The sequence below is a fragment of the Aptenodytes patagonicus genome, chromosome 4, assembly GCF_965638725.1.
Source record: "Aptenodytes patagonicus chromosome 4, bAptPat1.pri.cur, whole genome shotgun sequence".
Lineage (NCBI taxonomy): Eukaryota > Metazoa > Chordata > Aves > Sphenisciformes > Spheniscidae > Aptenodytes > Aptenodytes patagonicus.
In genome coordinates this window covers 46,815,786-46,834,148 of record NC_134952.1, presented here as the reverse complement: position 1 = coordinate 46,834,148, position 18,363 = coordinate 46,815,786, and the positions used below count along the sequence as shown (strand labels likewise).

Genomic DNA, 18,363 nt, shown 5'->3' with positions numbered 1-18,363 from the left:
TTCTCTCGTTCTTATGTTCTGAAAGATTATACAGAAATCCAAATATGTAGAAGGGTCCTTGGAAAAAGTGTCAATCTACTTTTGACAAGCTCATGATTCAGAGGCTTAGGATAACAGAGCTACTGGGCTTTTGTTTTTTCTCTGTGTTTTATTATCTTTAAACCAGCTTAATTCTCTGGACTATTATGTGTGCATTGTTTTTAAATACCATCCTTGCCTTTTTTTTAATATTTGAACCGTTAGGATCCAATAAACTGTCAAAAGCCAAGATTAATGGAGTTTGCCATCTTGTCACTTACCCAGGCTGAGTAGTAAACCTTTACGTGAGGAGGCAGAATTTCTGCTGAACTGCTGCTAAAGTCAAAATGGAGTCAACAATATTTCTCAATCGTGTGCCTTTATACTTGCTCTTCTGATTTCAGGTTGTTACTTTCAGAAAAGACTAGCTTTGAAGGAAGTCTTGACTACATTGGCTGAGCATGTGTCCTCCAGACATCCAGCTGCTCTAAATGAAACTTCTTGGTGACTAAATTGCTAACATCAGTATGACTCTTAGATTTATATCCAGTGCTGACACCACAAAATGGATTTGGTTTACTATATATTTCAGTGTCAGACATGAACAGAGTATTTAACATGTCTCTTCTAAATAGAGAGCTATGGCTGCTTATGTTTAAAATATTTGATTATTCTCCTAACTAGACCTCTGACTATAAGTTGCAATCATGAGATGGAATATTAGTTTGATGTTTTATTGACAGCTATTATTTTTTAAATAAAGACCTAATCAGTAGATCATCAGTACTGCAACTACAGAAAGAATGGACTGAAAGGTTTAAGAGATCTTGAATTATTTTAGTTTAGACAAGAAGAAAAAGTTGTTGATTTGTAAAAAAAAAAAAAAAACATTTAAGAGACTACTATATCCTTATGGCTTTAGAGCTACAGAAAATATTTTCTTTCACTGCAGGATGAAAGCAACTGAAGTCTCCCCAAAAGGGAGACCAAAAGGGGAAATTGGGACAATATAGTACTGTCCTTCCCATCAACTAAATATGGCACCTGCTTTGCGAACACTATGCTGTCAAGTCTTTCTGTATAAAAGCTGACAACTTCAAAGAGGGAATGCTAAGGTGCTTATGTTTTTTTCCCTTTGTCAAAGCGTTAAATCAGTCATTTGTACTTTGACAGACAGATGGAGGAAAGAAACAGCCCTGGGGTATGCCGCAGGTGACTGGCCTCTGGGTGGAACTGGTGGCACTGATCACAACCTTTGGGCCTGGCAGTTCAGCCAGTTTTCAGTTCACCGCACTGTCTGTGCATCTAGCCTGTACTTCATCAGTTTGTCTTTGAGGGTGTCATGGGAGAGAGTATCCAAAGCATTTCTAAGGACAAGATAAACAACATCCACTGCTCCGCTCATCGACTCTGCCAATCACCTGATTGCAGAAGGCTGTCAGGTTGACCAGGCATGATTTCCTCTTCATAAATCCATGCTGACTGGTCCTAAACATATTCTTGTCCTTCATGTTTTTGGGAATGGTTTCCAGGGTTATTTGCTCCATCTCCTTCCCAGGGATCAAGGTATGGCTGATGGGCCTATAATGTCTTTGATTCTCTTTTTTGCCCTTCTTGAAGAGTGACACTGGCTTTCTTCCAGCCTGCAGAAACTTCCCCTGAACACCATGATCCTTTAAAGATTATCAAGAGTGGCCTCGCAATGCCATGGGCCAACTTGCCCAGCATTTGTGGGTGCATCCTATCCAGGCCCATTGACCTGTGAATGTCCAGTTTGTTTAAATGTTCTCTAATCTGATCCTGTCCACAACGGGTAAGGCTTCCTTGCCAGAGGAAGACTTCCTTCCCAAGCTTTCCTACTGGTCTCACATTCCTGGGGACAGTTTTGCCAGTAAAGACTGATGTGAAGAAGACCTTCAGTACAACTTGGCCCCTTCCACGTCCTTTGTCACCAGGTCCCCTGCCCCACTCAGCAGCAGGCCCATATTTTCCCTAGCCTTCTTTTTGCTGTTGACATCTCTACAGAATCCCAAACTTTTGCCCTTTATGTCCCTCACCAGTTTCAGCCCCAAGTGGGTTTTGGAACTTCTAACTTTATTCCTGTATGCCCAGACAGTGTCTCTATATTAAGATGACAGTTCTGTGTTTGTCTCTGTCATCTTATATAGTCTTTTTTCTGTAATAAAGCAAATTAATTTCCCCAGGGCAGCCTGGAGGATTTTCTTTAAAATTAGTTTTCTCTTCACATTGTGAGGAAAGAACCATGTAATATATGGCACTTGAGGTGCCGTAAATTTAGCCATAAAGTTCTACTTTTTATCAGTCTTTTTTCTAGGGGTGACATAAGAAATAAAATAAAAAGTAATTACAATTATTCAACTGTGTGGAACTACACAGCATCAAATGAAATGATTTAAGATGCTAAGTACAGAACATATTAATTTGTGTTAACGCAAAATGATATGTATGGTTCTGAGCTTTGCTCCAAAAAAAAAAAGGGGGGGATAAAAAGAGTGCTTTAAAAGCCCCACACTTACTAATTTTAAAATTAACAAATCAGTTTGAAGAAAAATGAGACATTATTTAAGAGTGCAAGATAAAATAATAAATAACAGACACTATTCTCACCTAGTACAGATCAAGAAACCTCACATCTTTTTAATCAGTTCTATAACTTGTATTCAAGAAAGATGTCCAGTCTTGAGATAAAGACTGCAATGCTGGAACAAGTGCAACATCTGTGGATGGAAAGTATGCTAAGGAACATATTGTTTACCTTCCTTTTTGGTTAAGCAAAAATTAGCATCTTCAGCTACATTCTGTACTCAATTCTCACATATTTATAAACATCAGGATGTAAAAATACATAATTATTGATAGATCTCAGTAAAATTTTCTGGTTTTAAGACAGAACACCACCATCTTCTCTTATGCCCTATTTCCCTGATTTATAAAAAGAAGGTTAGTCAGACAACATACAGTTATTAAATAATGTCAGGAGATGTACCGGGAGCCTTGCAGAAGACATTGTATTCAAGGAGTTAGTGACCTTGAGCAAGCTATGTCTGCTACATGGGGCCTTGTACTTAAGGCTTTAGAAGCCTGTATGTTAGCATGGGTAGTTGACGCAAGAGTATATGCTGGAATGCCCATAATAGCTTGTGCTGCACACTGGTGGGTGTTATGACAGAGATAACATTGCAACCTGTCAGAAGATATATGGTTTTGTTTGTTACACAAGATAAAAGCCACCACAGTATGGGAGGGAGAGGGAACCTCTCCATGGACAGGATCTGCGCAGCATGCCGTGGGAAAATCCATCCGGAATTCATCTGATGCTGCATGAACACAGGGTGACCAGCAGCTAAAGGGACGTAAGATTTACTCACTATCTATATTCCTCTTTTTATTCTATCTTATTAAACCAGCTATTTTATTATACCATTTGTTGTTGGGCCTCTTATATTGATATCCAGAACGAACCCTGCACCGTGCCTCTCTCTCCCGGCACCCACCCAGTGCATAACAGGGGAAATCCATGTTTTCTTGAAAGAGGATTTCTTTCTTTTTTTTTTAAGCATACTTACAGCTCTATAAAAATCACTCTTCATGGTCCTTACATAGCTATTCTATGCTTTTGAGCTCAGACCCAGCTTTTGATTATGAGTAGCTAACATAACATCTGAAAGCCTACTCTTCATCTTTGTTATTCATTTTCTGTGTTGGCTGAATGGTAATAGGTTGCACATTTCTCAGTAAACTGTCCTTAGTACTTTGTGAAATTCTGCAGCAGACTATAACAGAAGTACAGATTCTTATCCCCTTTGGATGCAAACAACAAGTGAAAAAATCCATGGTATTTCTGTTACTAAATGAATAAGAGGGTACTACAATGTCACTTCCCAAAAAAATTCTGTATCCTACTCCTTCTTATCATATTGGTAATAAATGTCACTACGTTCACTTTTCTGTCTCAACAGCCAATGTCAAAGCTTCCAACTATGTCAACTATAGTGTTCTTCCTCCCTACTTTTCTTTTTTCCAAATGTTTAAGACATAACACTTGGAAATAAAGTATACATATATATATTTGTAAGATTGACAAGTAGTGAGTTTGGAGATTAAATGTAGCTCTTCTGCTTCCTTTTGGCAATATAATTAGATGTTCACATTATCAGTAATCAGCACACAATACTATATATGTCCAGAGAAAAACAAGATCAGAGCAATAAGATTCAGAAAAGAAATTTGTTCTTGAAGTACAATACTTCATTTTCTTCCAGAAACAGTTTTCCCTCTTCTATCACATGCTTCAGTGGTCATTATCCAAGAAAATGCTGAATAAGCTTTTAAAATCTATAAACTTTTTTTTTTTTTTAATTAAAAACTGTCGTTCTTTTGTACCTATTTTATGTATGTGTGGTTAAATAATCTGAAATTTTCCTTTCTTTTCTCCTGGCATTACATACCATGAGAGCTAAATAAACTGTTTTCATAAAATGTTATTTTGTTGCACTGGCATTTATAAACAAAATAGATATCAATTAAAACCTTAACATCTGAAAAATTTCCTAGCTTGCTGCACTAAGAGAACAAAGCAGTTTAAAATGGCTTTAAGAAGAGGGAAAAACATGAGGAAGACATCTTTCCTGCATTATATGTTGTTCCAATAAACAGGGGGCAAAAATCCACTGATACCTTCTGAAATGCAAATAATGATTGTTCATGAATATAGAACCACTGCTGTTAGTTCCAGGTTTTATTTCATCAAAACACAAGCTTTGTGTTTAAAATTCTGTAAATATTTTACTTGAATTTCTATCAGAACGTAACAGCTTATAAATAAAAATCAACAGTTTCCTATCAGCTCATTGTGTTAGACTTTGCACCATCACATAGGAAACCACTGTCTCTTTCCAAGCCTTCAATCCCATAAGGGCAAGAGGTCACAAGTAGATGTAATAGAAAATAGGACAATGAGGAAGATGCAATAAAATCATATTGCAGAAGTGTGGAACACAACATTATTTTTCAGAATTGTCCCACCATAAGCTGCTGTACTTTTAATTGCATAAAAAAGTAATTTCAAGATGTTTGAAGGGATGCTGTCTGCTTACTTCATTGATAGCCACCACCATTGGCAACTGTTCTGGTTAATCATATACACATCATAAAGAGAACGTATCTGTTACGTTACTCTTTTTTCTCATATCTGTAATGTATAAATACGTGCCCTTGTGTTACAGGGTAAATCTATACCATCATTATTATCTTGTTGCTGAGCCACACAAGTTTTTAATTATTATTTTTATTTTAAAAATAATAGTGCTAAAAGTGAATACGAGGTTAAGGTGATTTATTTTTTGCTCAACTTCCACTATAAAGCAGAATGAAAACATTTATGCACATATCTGCTTTTAATTTTATTGTTATTTTATAAGAAATTCAGATTTCTTGGGTTTATACACAAATATAAATATAAATATAAACTTTTATTTGTGAAGCAAACAAACACTTTTTTTTCAAAGTTATCTATTGCTTGCTTCAACTATTTTTAACGTAATTATGTCAATATAAATTCTATCAAAATTCCATTCTGTTTTTATGTGACATGCACTTTCATTTCAGGTTAGGTTAATACAATAACCAAATATCTATTTTTATGAATATTAAACTATTATTTATCAGTTAAAAGTCACAACTGACACTTTACTTTTGGTTAAATATGATCATGTTAGCTTATTGTTCTTTAATTTATTTTCTATAAATCTTTATAATGAATCATGCTGAAGTCCTTTCCCATAGCACATTAACTCAATCCAGTCTACACTAGTAGGAAGAAAAAATGGTTCATGAGCTGAATTTCTACCCTGTACTTGGAAGTTTGAAATAAAGTCTTTGTCTACGATGTTGTCAACAAGTATAAACTTGTTTTGCTCTGTCATAAAATAAAATGCCAGCATAAATTATCTCTGAGGAAATTAGGTAAATAGGTACCATTCAGTACAAGATGTGACAGGAAGATTCTGCCTAAAGAATTTAGGCCATAAATCACAGTCAAAAGGCTTTTAGTCTCATTCCAAGTTATAGACAGTGGAGATGCCTGGTTGCTTATGATGGCCATAAACCTGTAAAGTCAGTAGCATTCAGATTACATAATCTGTTGTTAGGTGATAGGACTATGACATTACGTAAAATGGCACAGTTAGAAATAGATCTACTTAATGGCATGGAACAGGTATATTATTTTTTGAATTTAGCCCCAAGACAGTACATGAAGCAGATAATTTTTATCCTGCTTTGTGTGACTAGGTGAAAAAATTAGAAGTTGCTTTGCAATATATGATGATGTCATAGTGGGTGAACTGAGTAACACGAGAGTCTGTGATTGATGACCAAGAGTAAAAGCTACTGAATATTAATATATCATCAAGTACTGTCAAATTGGTCTTGAAAATGCCTTAATAGCATACACTTGATAACTTTCTATCATGACAGTTTTCTCCCCAAGGTGCACGTGTATGTCTCAATACAATTTAGAGAAATACTTAAGAAGTCATATTAATCGATGGCAAACTAAACTGCATTTTATATAATGAAGTTTTGAAAAAAATAAGAGAAATTAAAATATTGTAAAAAACCAGAAAATAAAATAACAACAAACCCACAAAACTGTTTAGCTTTAAATGGAACAGCACATGTTTTCATAATCTATGACTCTAGTTTGATAGGATTATGCTAAGTTGAAACTGAGAGGAAACCAAAGCAGAACTGATGTACCTGTCAAAGTCATCAAGAAAGAAAAAAAAAAATGGATTTTTAAAGTTACTTTACTTCAAAATATTTCACTAGTAGTCAAGATAAGAATTTTAAGTATCTGAAAATCACCCCTGGAAATATTCCCTTGTCTTTGATGATTACTCTTTTTTTATTTTCCTGTTTTCTGTACTGTCAGATTTTCTTCTTTAGATTTGTAGATTACACTGATATACTCTATTCCATTATTTCAATTAAATATTCTCATGCCAGCATAATTTTTCCTTCCTATATTTTTTCAAGCTCACAAAATGGTTTATTTATACTCTTTATTTATGCATTATATTCCATATTCAGCTAATGTTACTTTGACTAAAAATTGAAATTTGGACCAATTCCATTGGTCCTAATACTACCTGAATGTAACAAAAAAAAACAAACCCAAAAATTCCACAGATGGAAGTTGCCATTTCTTCCTCTTCTATTTGTGATTATTATTGTACTTTGTATTAACAAAAAAGGCAGTAACAACTTGCCCACTCCACCTTTCTCATAAATATATTGTCAAGATACACTGTCAAATTATCTTTGTTCTATATTTAAATTCTTCAGCTTCCACACAGTGTTTCAACAAGAGCAAGCTGATGATTTTGGTTTGCCTTATGGCTTCTAGGATTTGGGTTGATCCAAATCTGTGTTTGTGACTATCAAAGGTAGTCATCAACATAAATCTGCAGCGGAGTTGTCAGTTTGTGTGCTCATGCTTTAAATGCTGCTAAATCCAGTAGTATGGAGGAGAAAGCTACCAGTTAATAGAAGATTTGAGAGTTCCTTAAAATGCATCTGCATGTAATGCAAGCTAAAAAATGAAAAGCCACCTTTATCAGTTACTGCAGAGATGCTGGAGTGCTATAATAAAGATCCTGTTTACAAAAAGAGAGAAATAGCAGTCCTTAAGAAAAGAAGTAGCCTTAGTTACAATTAACGTTCCATTTTTGTGCTAACAGAAGCAGCTTGATATTTCTTTACACCAATGCAGCAGCAACGGCCACAGAAATCATCACAAATGGCTGCTAAAGGTAGAAGAAAAACATTGTTATACCAGAGCTACTCAAGGTTTAAATTGTACTGATATGAACCAGATTTTTTTTTAATGTTCCATTGACAGTATTCTTCTATAAATACTTTTGTCCTGTATTTGCACAGAAGCAGGATAATAATTGAAAACAGAAGGCTGATTAAATACTTTCTACCTTACAAAAGAAAAATAAAAGAGGGTAAATGACGTGTAGTCAAGACAAACATTTAAAATAACCAGGTCCAAATGAAGTACATAAAAACACTTGCTAAAAGTTGTTTCGGATGTTTGGTCTGGTGCTATCAGTTTTGAATAAATTTCAGAATATATCATAAAGTTCAAGAAGCTACATATGCCTCTAGTAGCTCCCCCACTCCCTGAAACTTAAAAACTCAAGTAGTTGTAGACTAGTTAGACCGGGGTATATGACCCAGACAAAACAATAGACAACACTCGCACAGAATTCCATTCAGAAAGAAATCAAAGGACGAGAATATAATTATAGGTCAGCTAATATGGTCTAATGGAAACCAGGTAATTTCAAACAAACCTGATTATATTCTTTGATGTAATTAGAAGTTTGGTAATGTAAAAATTCATATAGATGTAACCCAGAATTTTGCTAAACATCTAATTTGTTACCACAGAATATTTTGATCAAATATTAGAGTTATACAATAGTAGTAAAGTACATGTTAATTGAATTAAAAACTGCCAAACTGATTAATCTGAAAAAGTAGTTTTCATTGTTAAATCAGTAAAAAGACAGTGCTGGAATGTGTCCAGAGCAATGAGTACTAACTCTTGTCTTAATCATTTTCATCAATGATCTGTGACGAAACATAAAATCATTTCCTAAGAAGTCTGTGAATTACCTGTTATGATAAACAACAGAGTTTCAAAAAATTGTTTGAATTACTTTCTCAAGTACATCTCTCAAATAAATTACATTTTCATATAGCCAAATGCAAATTTAGACATCTAGGGAAAAGTAATGCAGACTATGTCTACACTGAGGGGCTGAGACAGGTGGGAAGGAGCAGGATTCAGAAAGTGAGGCCTGATAGGATATAGGGCATGTGGTAGATAAACATATAAACATAAACTTCCACTGCTGAAACTAATGGAAAAAAGTGACAAGGGATCAGTGGATGTGGAAGCAAAACATTACCAAGTATGTATTTCTCTCTCCAGAACATTAAAGAAACAAACAATACATTTGCTTCTATAAAGAGCAGTTCCCATTTCTTAAGAAAACCATACCAAAACCAATTACAATCCTCAAGGCAAAAAGACTGTCTGAGTCCTATGGTAACTGTCTTATTATGATAAACTTCCATTTAGTTTGTGTGAGAGAAAGTAATCAATATTTAACAATGGTATATTCATAGGGCAAGAATTCTTAAGAGGTCAATTTATTGGGGAAAAAAAAAGAGAATCGAAGGAGAAAACTGAAGGAAAAACTGGCTTCAAAATGAAAACTAAGCATTATTCTTCCTTAGTGAAACTGATTAATTAGTAAAGCAAAATACCAAGAGAAATGAGGGATTCTCCTACTCTTTGTGTCTCTAACTCAGGTAGATGCATTTCTGGGAGGATACACTTCAGGCAAACAAAGCATTAGATCTGTATTCAGGCAGAACAGGATGTAATTTAACGTCTTGTGAAATGGAGAAGATAGATTAGAGTTAGATGAAATAGTTCCATGATGCTTAAATCTATGAATCCATGAAATATCTTTTCTGAAAAATCAAACTACATTGGAATGAAAGTAAAACTAGATTTTAAACTGCTATTCGTATTACAAATCCGATTATACCAGAGACTCCTTCCAACACAGCCAAGTTCTCTCAGGTATTATCAGAGGAACATGACAGTAGGGGAGACTCTGCTGTCTTCAATGAGATTTAGACGAGGTCGTTAATCCCCAGAATGTTTTTTACCAGTCACCGCAGGGGTTATCCAGCTATCACCCAGACCAGCTATCTCATTCTTGATGGCTTTAACTGCAAACTTGAGGGAAAATGGCATTCACAGCACAAAAAGAGATTCCATTCTCCAGAGAATATAAACAGCACAGTTCTTGCATTCAGATGCTACTGTTGTAGGAGTAGGATGTAAAGATCTATGCACTGTACATGCTACATGGCTCTTGTTGACTATCAAAGTCATGATACTTTAAAATGAATGTTCTGAAAAGGTATATAAGGAGCCAATAAAGAAGGCACAAGAAATACAGAGGTAATTAGAATTTTTGTTTTCCTTATGAATCTAAGTTGCTAATTAATACATAAAAGATTAATATTTAGTGGGAAAAGCAAAAAAAAAGTTTTACTTTTGTATAAAATATCATAATGATCATAAGTAGTTTCCAGTTACAGTAGAGCATTTTCATGAAACATTTACTTTCAGCTTAAGGCCAATTTTTCTCAGATCAAAACACACCTTTTCCAACAGTAATTACAAAATCTAAAAATTCTCAGGCAAGGGCCCTGCTAGGAAGAAGAAGGGAGAACAAAGACCACATTATAAAATGTATGCACACCAGGAAGAAAATTAACAAAAGAACTGGGCTTGTTCAACCTGGAGAGGAGAAGTCTTTGGGGGCACCTAATAGCAACCTTCCAACACCTACACTGAGGTTCTCAAGAAGACAGAGTCAGGCTCTTCACAACTGGCTCTGCAGCAATTGGTATTGTTGGAAAAAGCAAACAGGCTTTCACACACACAAGCCCTCCTTCAGGTCTGATATAGAAGTAGCATACTTCAAAGCCTGAAGAAGAATTACTGAGAGTTTAATTAGTAAAACTGCATTTAGCCACTTAGATCAGGGAAACCAACTACTTTCTGTCAGAGATGGTCAAAATGATACATGAACAACTAGATAAATAAATGCTATCAAAATTATCTCACACTATAGACTACCTACAAACCTTCTTTTGACTGATTTTGTTCATGTTTGCAGATTTTCCTTTAATATACATTTATACTCCAATATGCTGTCTTACTTAAAAAGGCAAATTAAATAAAATGTTCCACTTACTAGAAAAATAGAAGGTTCAGTCTTCTCAGATATCTCTCTTATTTGTTTTAATTGATACCAGAAGTAGTGTTATTCTCCACATGGATTAAAAAGGAGCAGCAGTGTAAGACGTACACTGTTGCTGTGTGCTCACAGAAATTTAATGACAAGACATTAAAGTGACTAGATACTCCTGGATGCACCTCCACATCTTACAGAGGATTATTATGTAGCTTTTAAGAGATCATTTTGCCCTTGTGCTCCTATCCCTTTTTCCCCCCATTCTTTCTCCTTCAGTGTTTAATTGTTCTCACTAACCTGTCTTTCACCTGCTGCTGCCTGTGTCCTCCCTTTCTTCCTCACATTATTGACCTCTTCCATTGTCCCTCTCCCCAGGTCTCTTTCACGTCTTCAATTTACTCAGTCTTATTCCTTCTTACCTACCTTTCCTTGGATGCTACTTGGAGGACCACTCAAGGAGCCAAGAAGAGCCAAGAGCATAAGAAGAAAGTTATCCTCACTTTCACATCCACAAGCCCATGGAGCAAAGAAAAAGCAGTTACACTGAGAATCTGCTCTGTTCTGGGGGTCCTAAAGCCTGGGTCTACTGAGTGTAAATGGCATCTTCAGAACTCTACCAAACTCCCAAGAAGTGTCCACCCACTATATAAATCACCGATTGCTTGGATATTTTTACTGTCTCAAACACCGGAGAAGTCATTATTTTTGTTGCAGTATGTTCTAGTGATAATCTCACTGCATGAACCACCAGTATCAAGTCCCAGGCTGTGATGTAAAAAGCTTTCAGTAAAATGACTACAGCATTTTTAACATGAGTAAAATCATGTTTTCTTCCTAACGTCTGTTTCAGGAGTGGCCATAGTATATTGGCAGAAACATTAAAAATAAAAAGCAACAAAAAACTGTTGTTTGAGACAGACAGCAATAATGGAATGCTTCAATTTACATGGTCGACATCAGAGGAATTAAACAGGATCTGATAACAGACAGCACCAGACATTTATCACCAGTACTTATAACAGATGTTTATATAGGTAATATAAACTAAAAATTTCCATTACAACTTCAGAAATCTAGCAAAAAGTGCGCATGTATTTGGACACAGATACTGTGTATCAAATTTCAGCTACAGAATGAGTTAATGGGTAAAAAATAATGCTGAAGTTAAGGTATTTTAAAGAAAATAATTTAATTCCTGTCACCTGAGACAATGCCAAGATTAAAACATATTTTCAGAAGTTTTATTTTTAGTGCACATTGAAAAAGGCTGACGTGCTAAGAAGAGGCCAAACTATTCTTAAGACTGTCATCCATTATTAAAAAATTTACCTATGTGTGACAGAATAATGATTCAGTGTTCAGTGCTGGCACCTACTGAACAGATCTGGATGACAAAGCACTTTCACAGTATTTTCCATTCACTTCCGTCTCAAATTACCATTTTGATGATGAATCATTATCAATAAAGTATATTGACTTTTCTTGGGAACTGGAATTCAAATTTCTGAAACTAGAAACTTTAAAATAAACAATGCCCTGGCACCCCTAAGTCATACTCTACATTATACATTTTTATTTTTGCTACTAGTATCACACTTCCCACAATTCAGTATAGGTTTGCCATTCACTCTATTTCTTTTCTGTTTATAATACGGACACATGCATTAGATGCCTCTGTAACCAACGCTGTGAATTTTGAAAACCTAGCAATCTGATAAAATTTTTAGTCACACAGGTGAAGGAAGGCTTCGTTTAAAATTTAACAATCTATCTATCCATAATGGCACTGGGTTTAGTTTAGGCAGAGGTGCCAGAAAATATAAGATTTTCTCTTAGGAGCTGTTTACACTACCCATTCCCAAAGGAATGAGCTAGCCATGCCCTTTCTGCTACATATATTAAATTTTTCTCAAAGCACTTTACTGAGTTTTCCACATAATAAATTTGGGATGTGTTGAAAACGAGATTCCACAGATAACTACCAAAAATTAGTTTATTATGCAAAGTAGCATTAAAAACCAAAAGCTTTCATATGCACATAAACAATGGGTCAGACAAGTACAAAAGTGAACATTTCCTTTGACTATTAAACTTTCTAGGAAATAAAATGCACACACTGGTAAAAATGGAACTATGTTCTGTATTCATTATGTGGCTTATAAAATTACTGTCATGCCTAATGCAGTGCAATTGTAGTTTATATTTTAGAGCTCCACTGTAAAAGTTCTCACTACCCTCTCAATAGCTAATCAACTCAATGTTCTGAAATGCTTTTATTTTGCTATGATTTTTACCTTATGTAAACGTAGACAACCCCAGATTAACTGACAAGCTAGTGAGAATCTATTCTACTTTTGTTCAAAGCAATATCCTAAGATTTCCAGAATGGATTACTCCAGTAAGGGGGGGGGGGGGGGGGGGGGGGAAGATTAAAAGAATAAACATGTCTGCTTTATTCTCTTAAAGGAGGATAAAAGCAAAATTATTTATAAAAATTTCATCTATGACAGGTATAGTTTATATCAGATCATATGAAATCACATTTACATCGCCAGAGACTATCTTTAGAATGTAACTTGTGACCTAATCATCAGGCTTTAAATTAAAGTAGTAGTAGCATTGTGTTTAAAATGTGTGAGTGGGGGAACAAAAGCCCACAGTCCTATCCAGGTGGTTTTACCTGTGTAATTTTCTTCCCTAATAATCCCTAATTTGCTGCATGAAACAGTGTTTTGGAAGAAAAAGAAAAACAAGCAGAGAAGAGTTAATAATGAAGCCCTTCTACTCTTAATTTCATTTTTTTAATGCTAGCGACTCCTCCTTGTAAAGGGACTTTTTTTTTTAAACAGAAGCATTTTTTTAAACTGTAGCTATCAAAACTTGTACTTGTGAAGGCAGTTTATTCATGTAGTTGTGCTAATGATATTGATAGTAATTGCTTTTTTAATTAGTATGTACCTTAGTCTTCTTGCATGTACAGAAATGGGTTTATGAGCCAAAGTAAGCGAATCAGAGTACCAGAGTAAGCGTCTCATGTAAATACCTGTTGCACCTATATTTGAATGATATAATTATGCAGCTATGGACTATGTGTGTATTTACACATCCACCAATTTTTAGAAAACCATGTTCAGACACCAAGGAACACAATGGTAAAATGCCTCCCTTCAACATACAAAATAGAACTTGCAGAGTAAATGACTTTTATAGGAAGGAAGGAGTCTGTCTTTTGGATTAATTGTCTTAGCAATAACTGGGTTTATGGCCGGGCCCAGAGAGTTGTGGTGAATGGAGTTACATCCAGTTGGCGGCCGGTCACGAGCGGTGTTCCCCAGGGCTCAGTACTGGGGCCGGTCTTGTTTAATATCTTTATTGATGATCTGGATGAGGGGATTGAGTGCACCCTCAGTAAGTTTGCAGACGACACCAAGTTGGGTGGGAGTGTTGATCTGCTCGAGGGTAGGAAGGCTCTGCAGAGGGACCTGGACAGGCTGGATGGATGGGCCCAGGCCAACTGTATGAGGTTCAGCAAGGACAAGTGCCGGGTCCTGCACTTCGGCCACAACAACCCCATGCAGCGCTACAGGCTTGGGGAAGAGTGGCTGGAAAGCTGCCCAGCAGAGAAGGACCTGGGGGTGTTGGTCGACAGCCGGCTGAACATGAGCCGGCAGTGTGCCCAGGCGGCCAAGAAGGCCAATGGCATCCTGGCCTGGATCAGAAATAGTGTGGCCAGTAGGAGTAGGGAAGTGATCGTGCCCCTGGACTCGGCCCTGGTGAGGCCGCACCTCGAATACTGTGTTCAGTTTTGGGCCCCTCACTACAAGAAGGACGTTGAGGTGCTGGAGCGTGTCCAGAGAAGGGCAACGAGGCTGGTGAGGGGTCTGGAGAACAAGTCTTATGAGGAGCGGCTGAGGGAACTGGGGTTGTTCAGCCTGGAGAAAAGGAGGCTGAGGGGAGACCTCATCGCTCTCTACAACTACCTGAAAGGAGGTTGTAGCGAGGTGGGTGTTGGTCTTTTCTCCGAAGTAACAAGCGATAGGACGAGAGGAAATGGCCTCAAGTTGCGGCAGGGGAGGTTTAGATTGGATGTAAGGAAAAATTTCTTTACTGAAAGAGTGGTGAAACATTGGAACAGGCTGCCCAGGGAAGTGGTGGAGTCCCCATCCCTGGAGGTATTTAAAAGACGTGTAGATGAGGCGCTTAGGGACATGGTTTAGTGGGCATGGTGGTGTTGGGTTGACGGTTGGACTCGATGATCTTAGAGGTCTTTTCCAACCTCAATGATTCTATGATTCTATGATTCTATATTCTGTCTTCCTTCATTTGCATCTTTCATGACACCAGTGGTCATCATAACAACTTACTGCTAGTAGATTTTAAAGCATTTGTTGCAAGCAGTGTTCATTGCATAGCATGTGATTTTACAAATCCTGTAAAGTTAGCTGATCTAAAATTATTGCATCACATTACAATTCCTGAAAACGGTATTTTGCATAGGTGTGGCTATTCCTGAATAATCACTGCAGATCAGGTCTTCAGAGGATACAACAATTAGGTAACTAAAACACTTGGAAACTGGATAGTTGGATATAAATGTTTTGTTGTTAAGGCCAAACAAGTCTTAAGCAAGCATAAACAAATTCTAGTTTGTCAGGGTTTTGTAATTTGGCAACATTCACAACATTTTTCACAGACTGCAAAAGGCAAATGGAGGTGACCAAGCTACTTCATATCACCAGCTTACTAGAAATTCAGCATGATCAAACAACTTATCCTCAGCTGCCTTCTCAGAAATGTCTGAGCAGTCATTTTCATGACACTTAAACAAAACATGTTAAGACTTTTGAAATGACATTTATAATTAGTGTTGCTGAAAGAAGCTAAGTAAAGATACTGACATTTGGATTATAAAATTTTCCTGCATGGAAGATTTCCTCTGAATCGTTTAAAGCTTAATAAACCTATATGTAACTGAACTCAGTGCCTTGCGACAGAAGTGTCAGGCAGACTTGCAGTGCTACTAATTCTGCCTCTAGTATCTTCTGTTGAGTACTTGTCACTGTTGAACAAGCTTCTAGATAAATGGGAATTCCTTAAGTTAATGCAATCAGTCTCACTAGTAAAATAACTATCATTTTACTACATATATTTCTAATGAATATGTAATATTCATTAAAATAACAGATTTAAAAGGAAAAAAAAACAACAAAAAAAGCAAAAACAGATGGGTGAAGTGTAAAGTCAGGAATGGATTTTTCTGAGCAGAGGAAAGAAAGGGAAGGGGAAAGAAGCATCAAGGCAGACAAATAACATGCAAACAGCGTTTATAAACCTCGCTACCGTCCAACAGAGGATAAAGAAAGCTACTTTTCGGTAGGGGTAGAGATTTCTTTGGCACATTGAACTCCCAACTTCGCAAGTGAATGTGGTCACTGTTGCTCCGCATTTCTGGAGAGCCACAGTTATCCGGACACAAGACAGTGTGGGCAGGCTGGAACTGATCTGGACCTGCTGAGCACTCCAGCAGGTGAGATCACGTCCTGTGATGACTCTCATGTCATGAGAGCCAAGTTTGACTCTTGCTATATCTCAAGAACATACAGGAAGGTATACTGGAAAAAGTCTTCCTCCCGCACCCCCATCAACCCCAGAAACTATACCAGGACTACTGCTTTGCCTTATTTAGGCATCTAGTTCCTTTTATCCCTTCCTATTCCCTTCATATGCAACCAAACTATCATGAGGAAACTATCCAAATTTTAACAGCAGTGTGAAAAATTTCAATTCACAGAATGAATCAGAGATTTCATTTTACTTCTAAATAAACTTCAGATTATGCACTCTGCCTTTGATGATTCTTGGATATCATTATTTAAACTTCCTTTTTCTTTAATCATTTATCTACACATACTCATTTTAATTTATTTAATGTTTCACAGTTTTTAATACTGATTTGATGTTTAAGTGAGGGCTACGTGTATTTTTATACTTCTTATAATACTTACGGGTCTTTCTAGCAGAATCTTCTACAAAAAGAGAAGAAATGTCTTCATCCACCCCTGCTTCATTCTTTGCAATACAAGTATATGCTCCTGTATCTTCATAGCGCACATTGCTAATGTGAACCTCACTGCCATTTGCTGAAAGGAGAGGAAAAATTCAACATGCAGACATGCTACAGTGCTTTCAGATTATACATTCACAAGGCTTTCTCTGCTCATACTAATTAAACCATTTTCATTTCTGAGTTCATAACTTGGAGGCATGCCAAACTAATCCAAAGGTATTCAACTGGCTAGTGAATTACATACACTATTATTCATCTCACAGGTATTTGGAATACCTCAGCTGATTTTGCACGTCAGAGCCAAATATCAGTCTGAGGTTTTATATATGTTTAAATGACTATGGTTGTCTTTAAAATCACATAAATATAATGTTTTTATTATGTTTCATTTGGTCACTTGACACTATCACTGGCTTTACACAAAACAACCCAGGTTTCCATGGAACATAATGGGCTAAAATTTCAACATAATAATAATTATAATAAAATTATTTGTTTCTAGCAACCAGAGGCACCTGGTTTTGTTTTCATGTGAATGCAGTGTAACAACAGAAAAAACAGGCGCATTGGAATTTTACACCTACGTCAGTGTAGGAGTGAACAGAAACCACTTCAGGAGTTCTATGTCAGCTTGAGTAGGAATGTCAACAAACAGTCCAGGTTTCACAGGCAAAGGTCTTTTAAATAATGTGATGTGAATAACGATGTGACCAATGATTCATTGCATTTTAAGTATAGTATACCTGTTCAACTGTAGGATCTATTTTGTAAAAACAGTTTTGTAGGTATTCTAAAATATGGGCTAGAAGGGGCACTGGGTTATGGTGTGACACTCCTAGATCATTGTTTGCTTGAAGCTAATGTATAGATAGTTTAACTTGGGAAAAACTCGGAGAAAACGCAATGAGATTTTCAAAATTTTATTTCAAATAAGTACATTCAAGAAAATGGAATTAAATGTATTTTGCTTAGAGAAGAACCATTCTTATTTATTTATCATAAATATATGCTACAGAGGTGAGGGGGAAAAAAAAAAATCACTCAAATCCCTACAGGAGAAATTAACAGAATGCTGCTATGGAAGAGGAGTCTACCACTTTCTACTCATAGTGGAAAGTGTTTCTGCAAGGCAATTGTTCACATACATCCAGGAGAGAGGGCCATGAAAGAACAGAGGACTATGGCACCTACAGGGAAGGTAAGACTCTCTTGTAGAAGCATTCGCTGTCTGCCTGTCCCACTGTTTCTTACACTGCAGCCTGATTGCTGTCCTATCCTAATACACATCCTGTTTTTGCACATGAATGAGAGAAGGTTTTAAAGGGAACACTGGCAGCACGAGATTTTTTTTTTTATATGGCTGATCAAAGATCACCAGAAGGACTGCAGAAGATAGGTTTT

At 36.4% G+C, this 18,363-nt stretch overlaps 1 protein-coding gene across 4 annotated transcripts in view; it reads right to left on the bottom strand.

Moving 5' to 3' along the window:
• FSTL5 (follistatin like 5) overlaps positions 1 to 18,363 on the bottom strand; it is a 421,124-nt gene that overhangs the window by 57,436 nt on the left and 345,325 nt on the right. For all 4 annotated transcript variants that reach the window (XM_076336585.1, XM_076336583.1, XM_076336586.1 and 1 more), the window contains exon 10: positions 16,901 to 17,035. In XM_076336585.1, the coding sequence (XP_076192700.1) occupies positions 16,901 to 17,035 (135 nt within the window). The remainder of the gene's footprint in view (positions 1 to 16,900; positions 17,036 to 18,363) is intronic.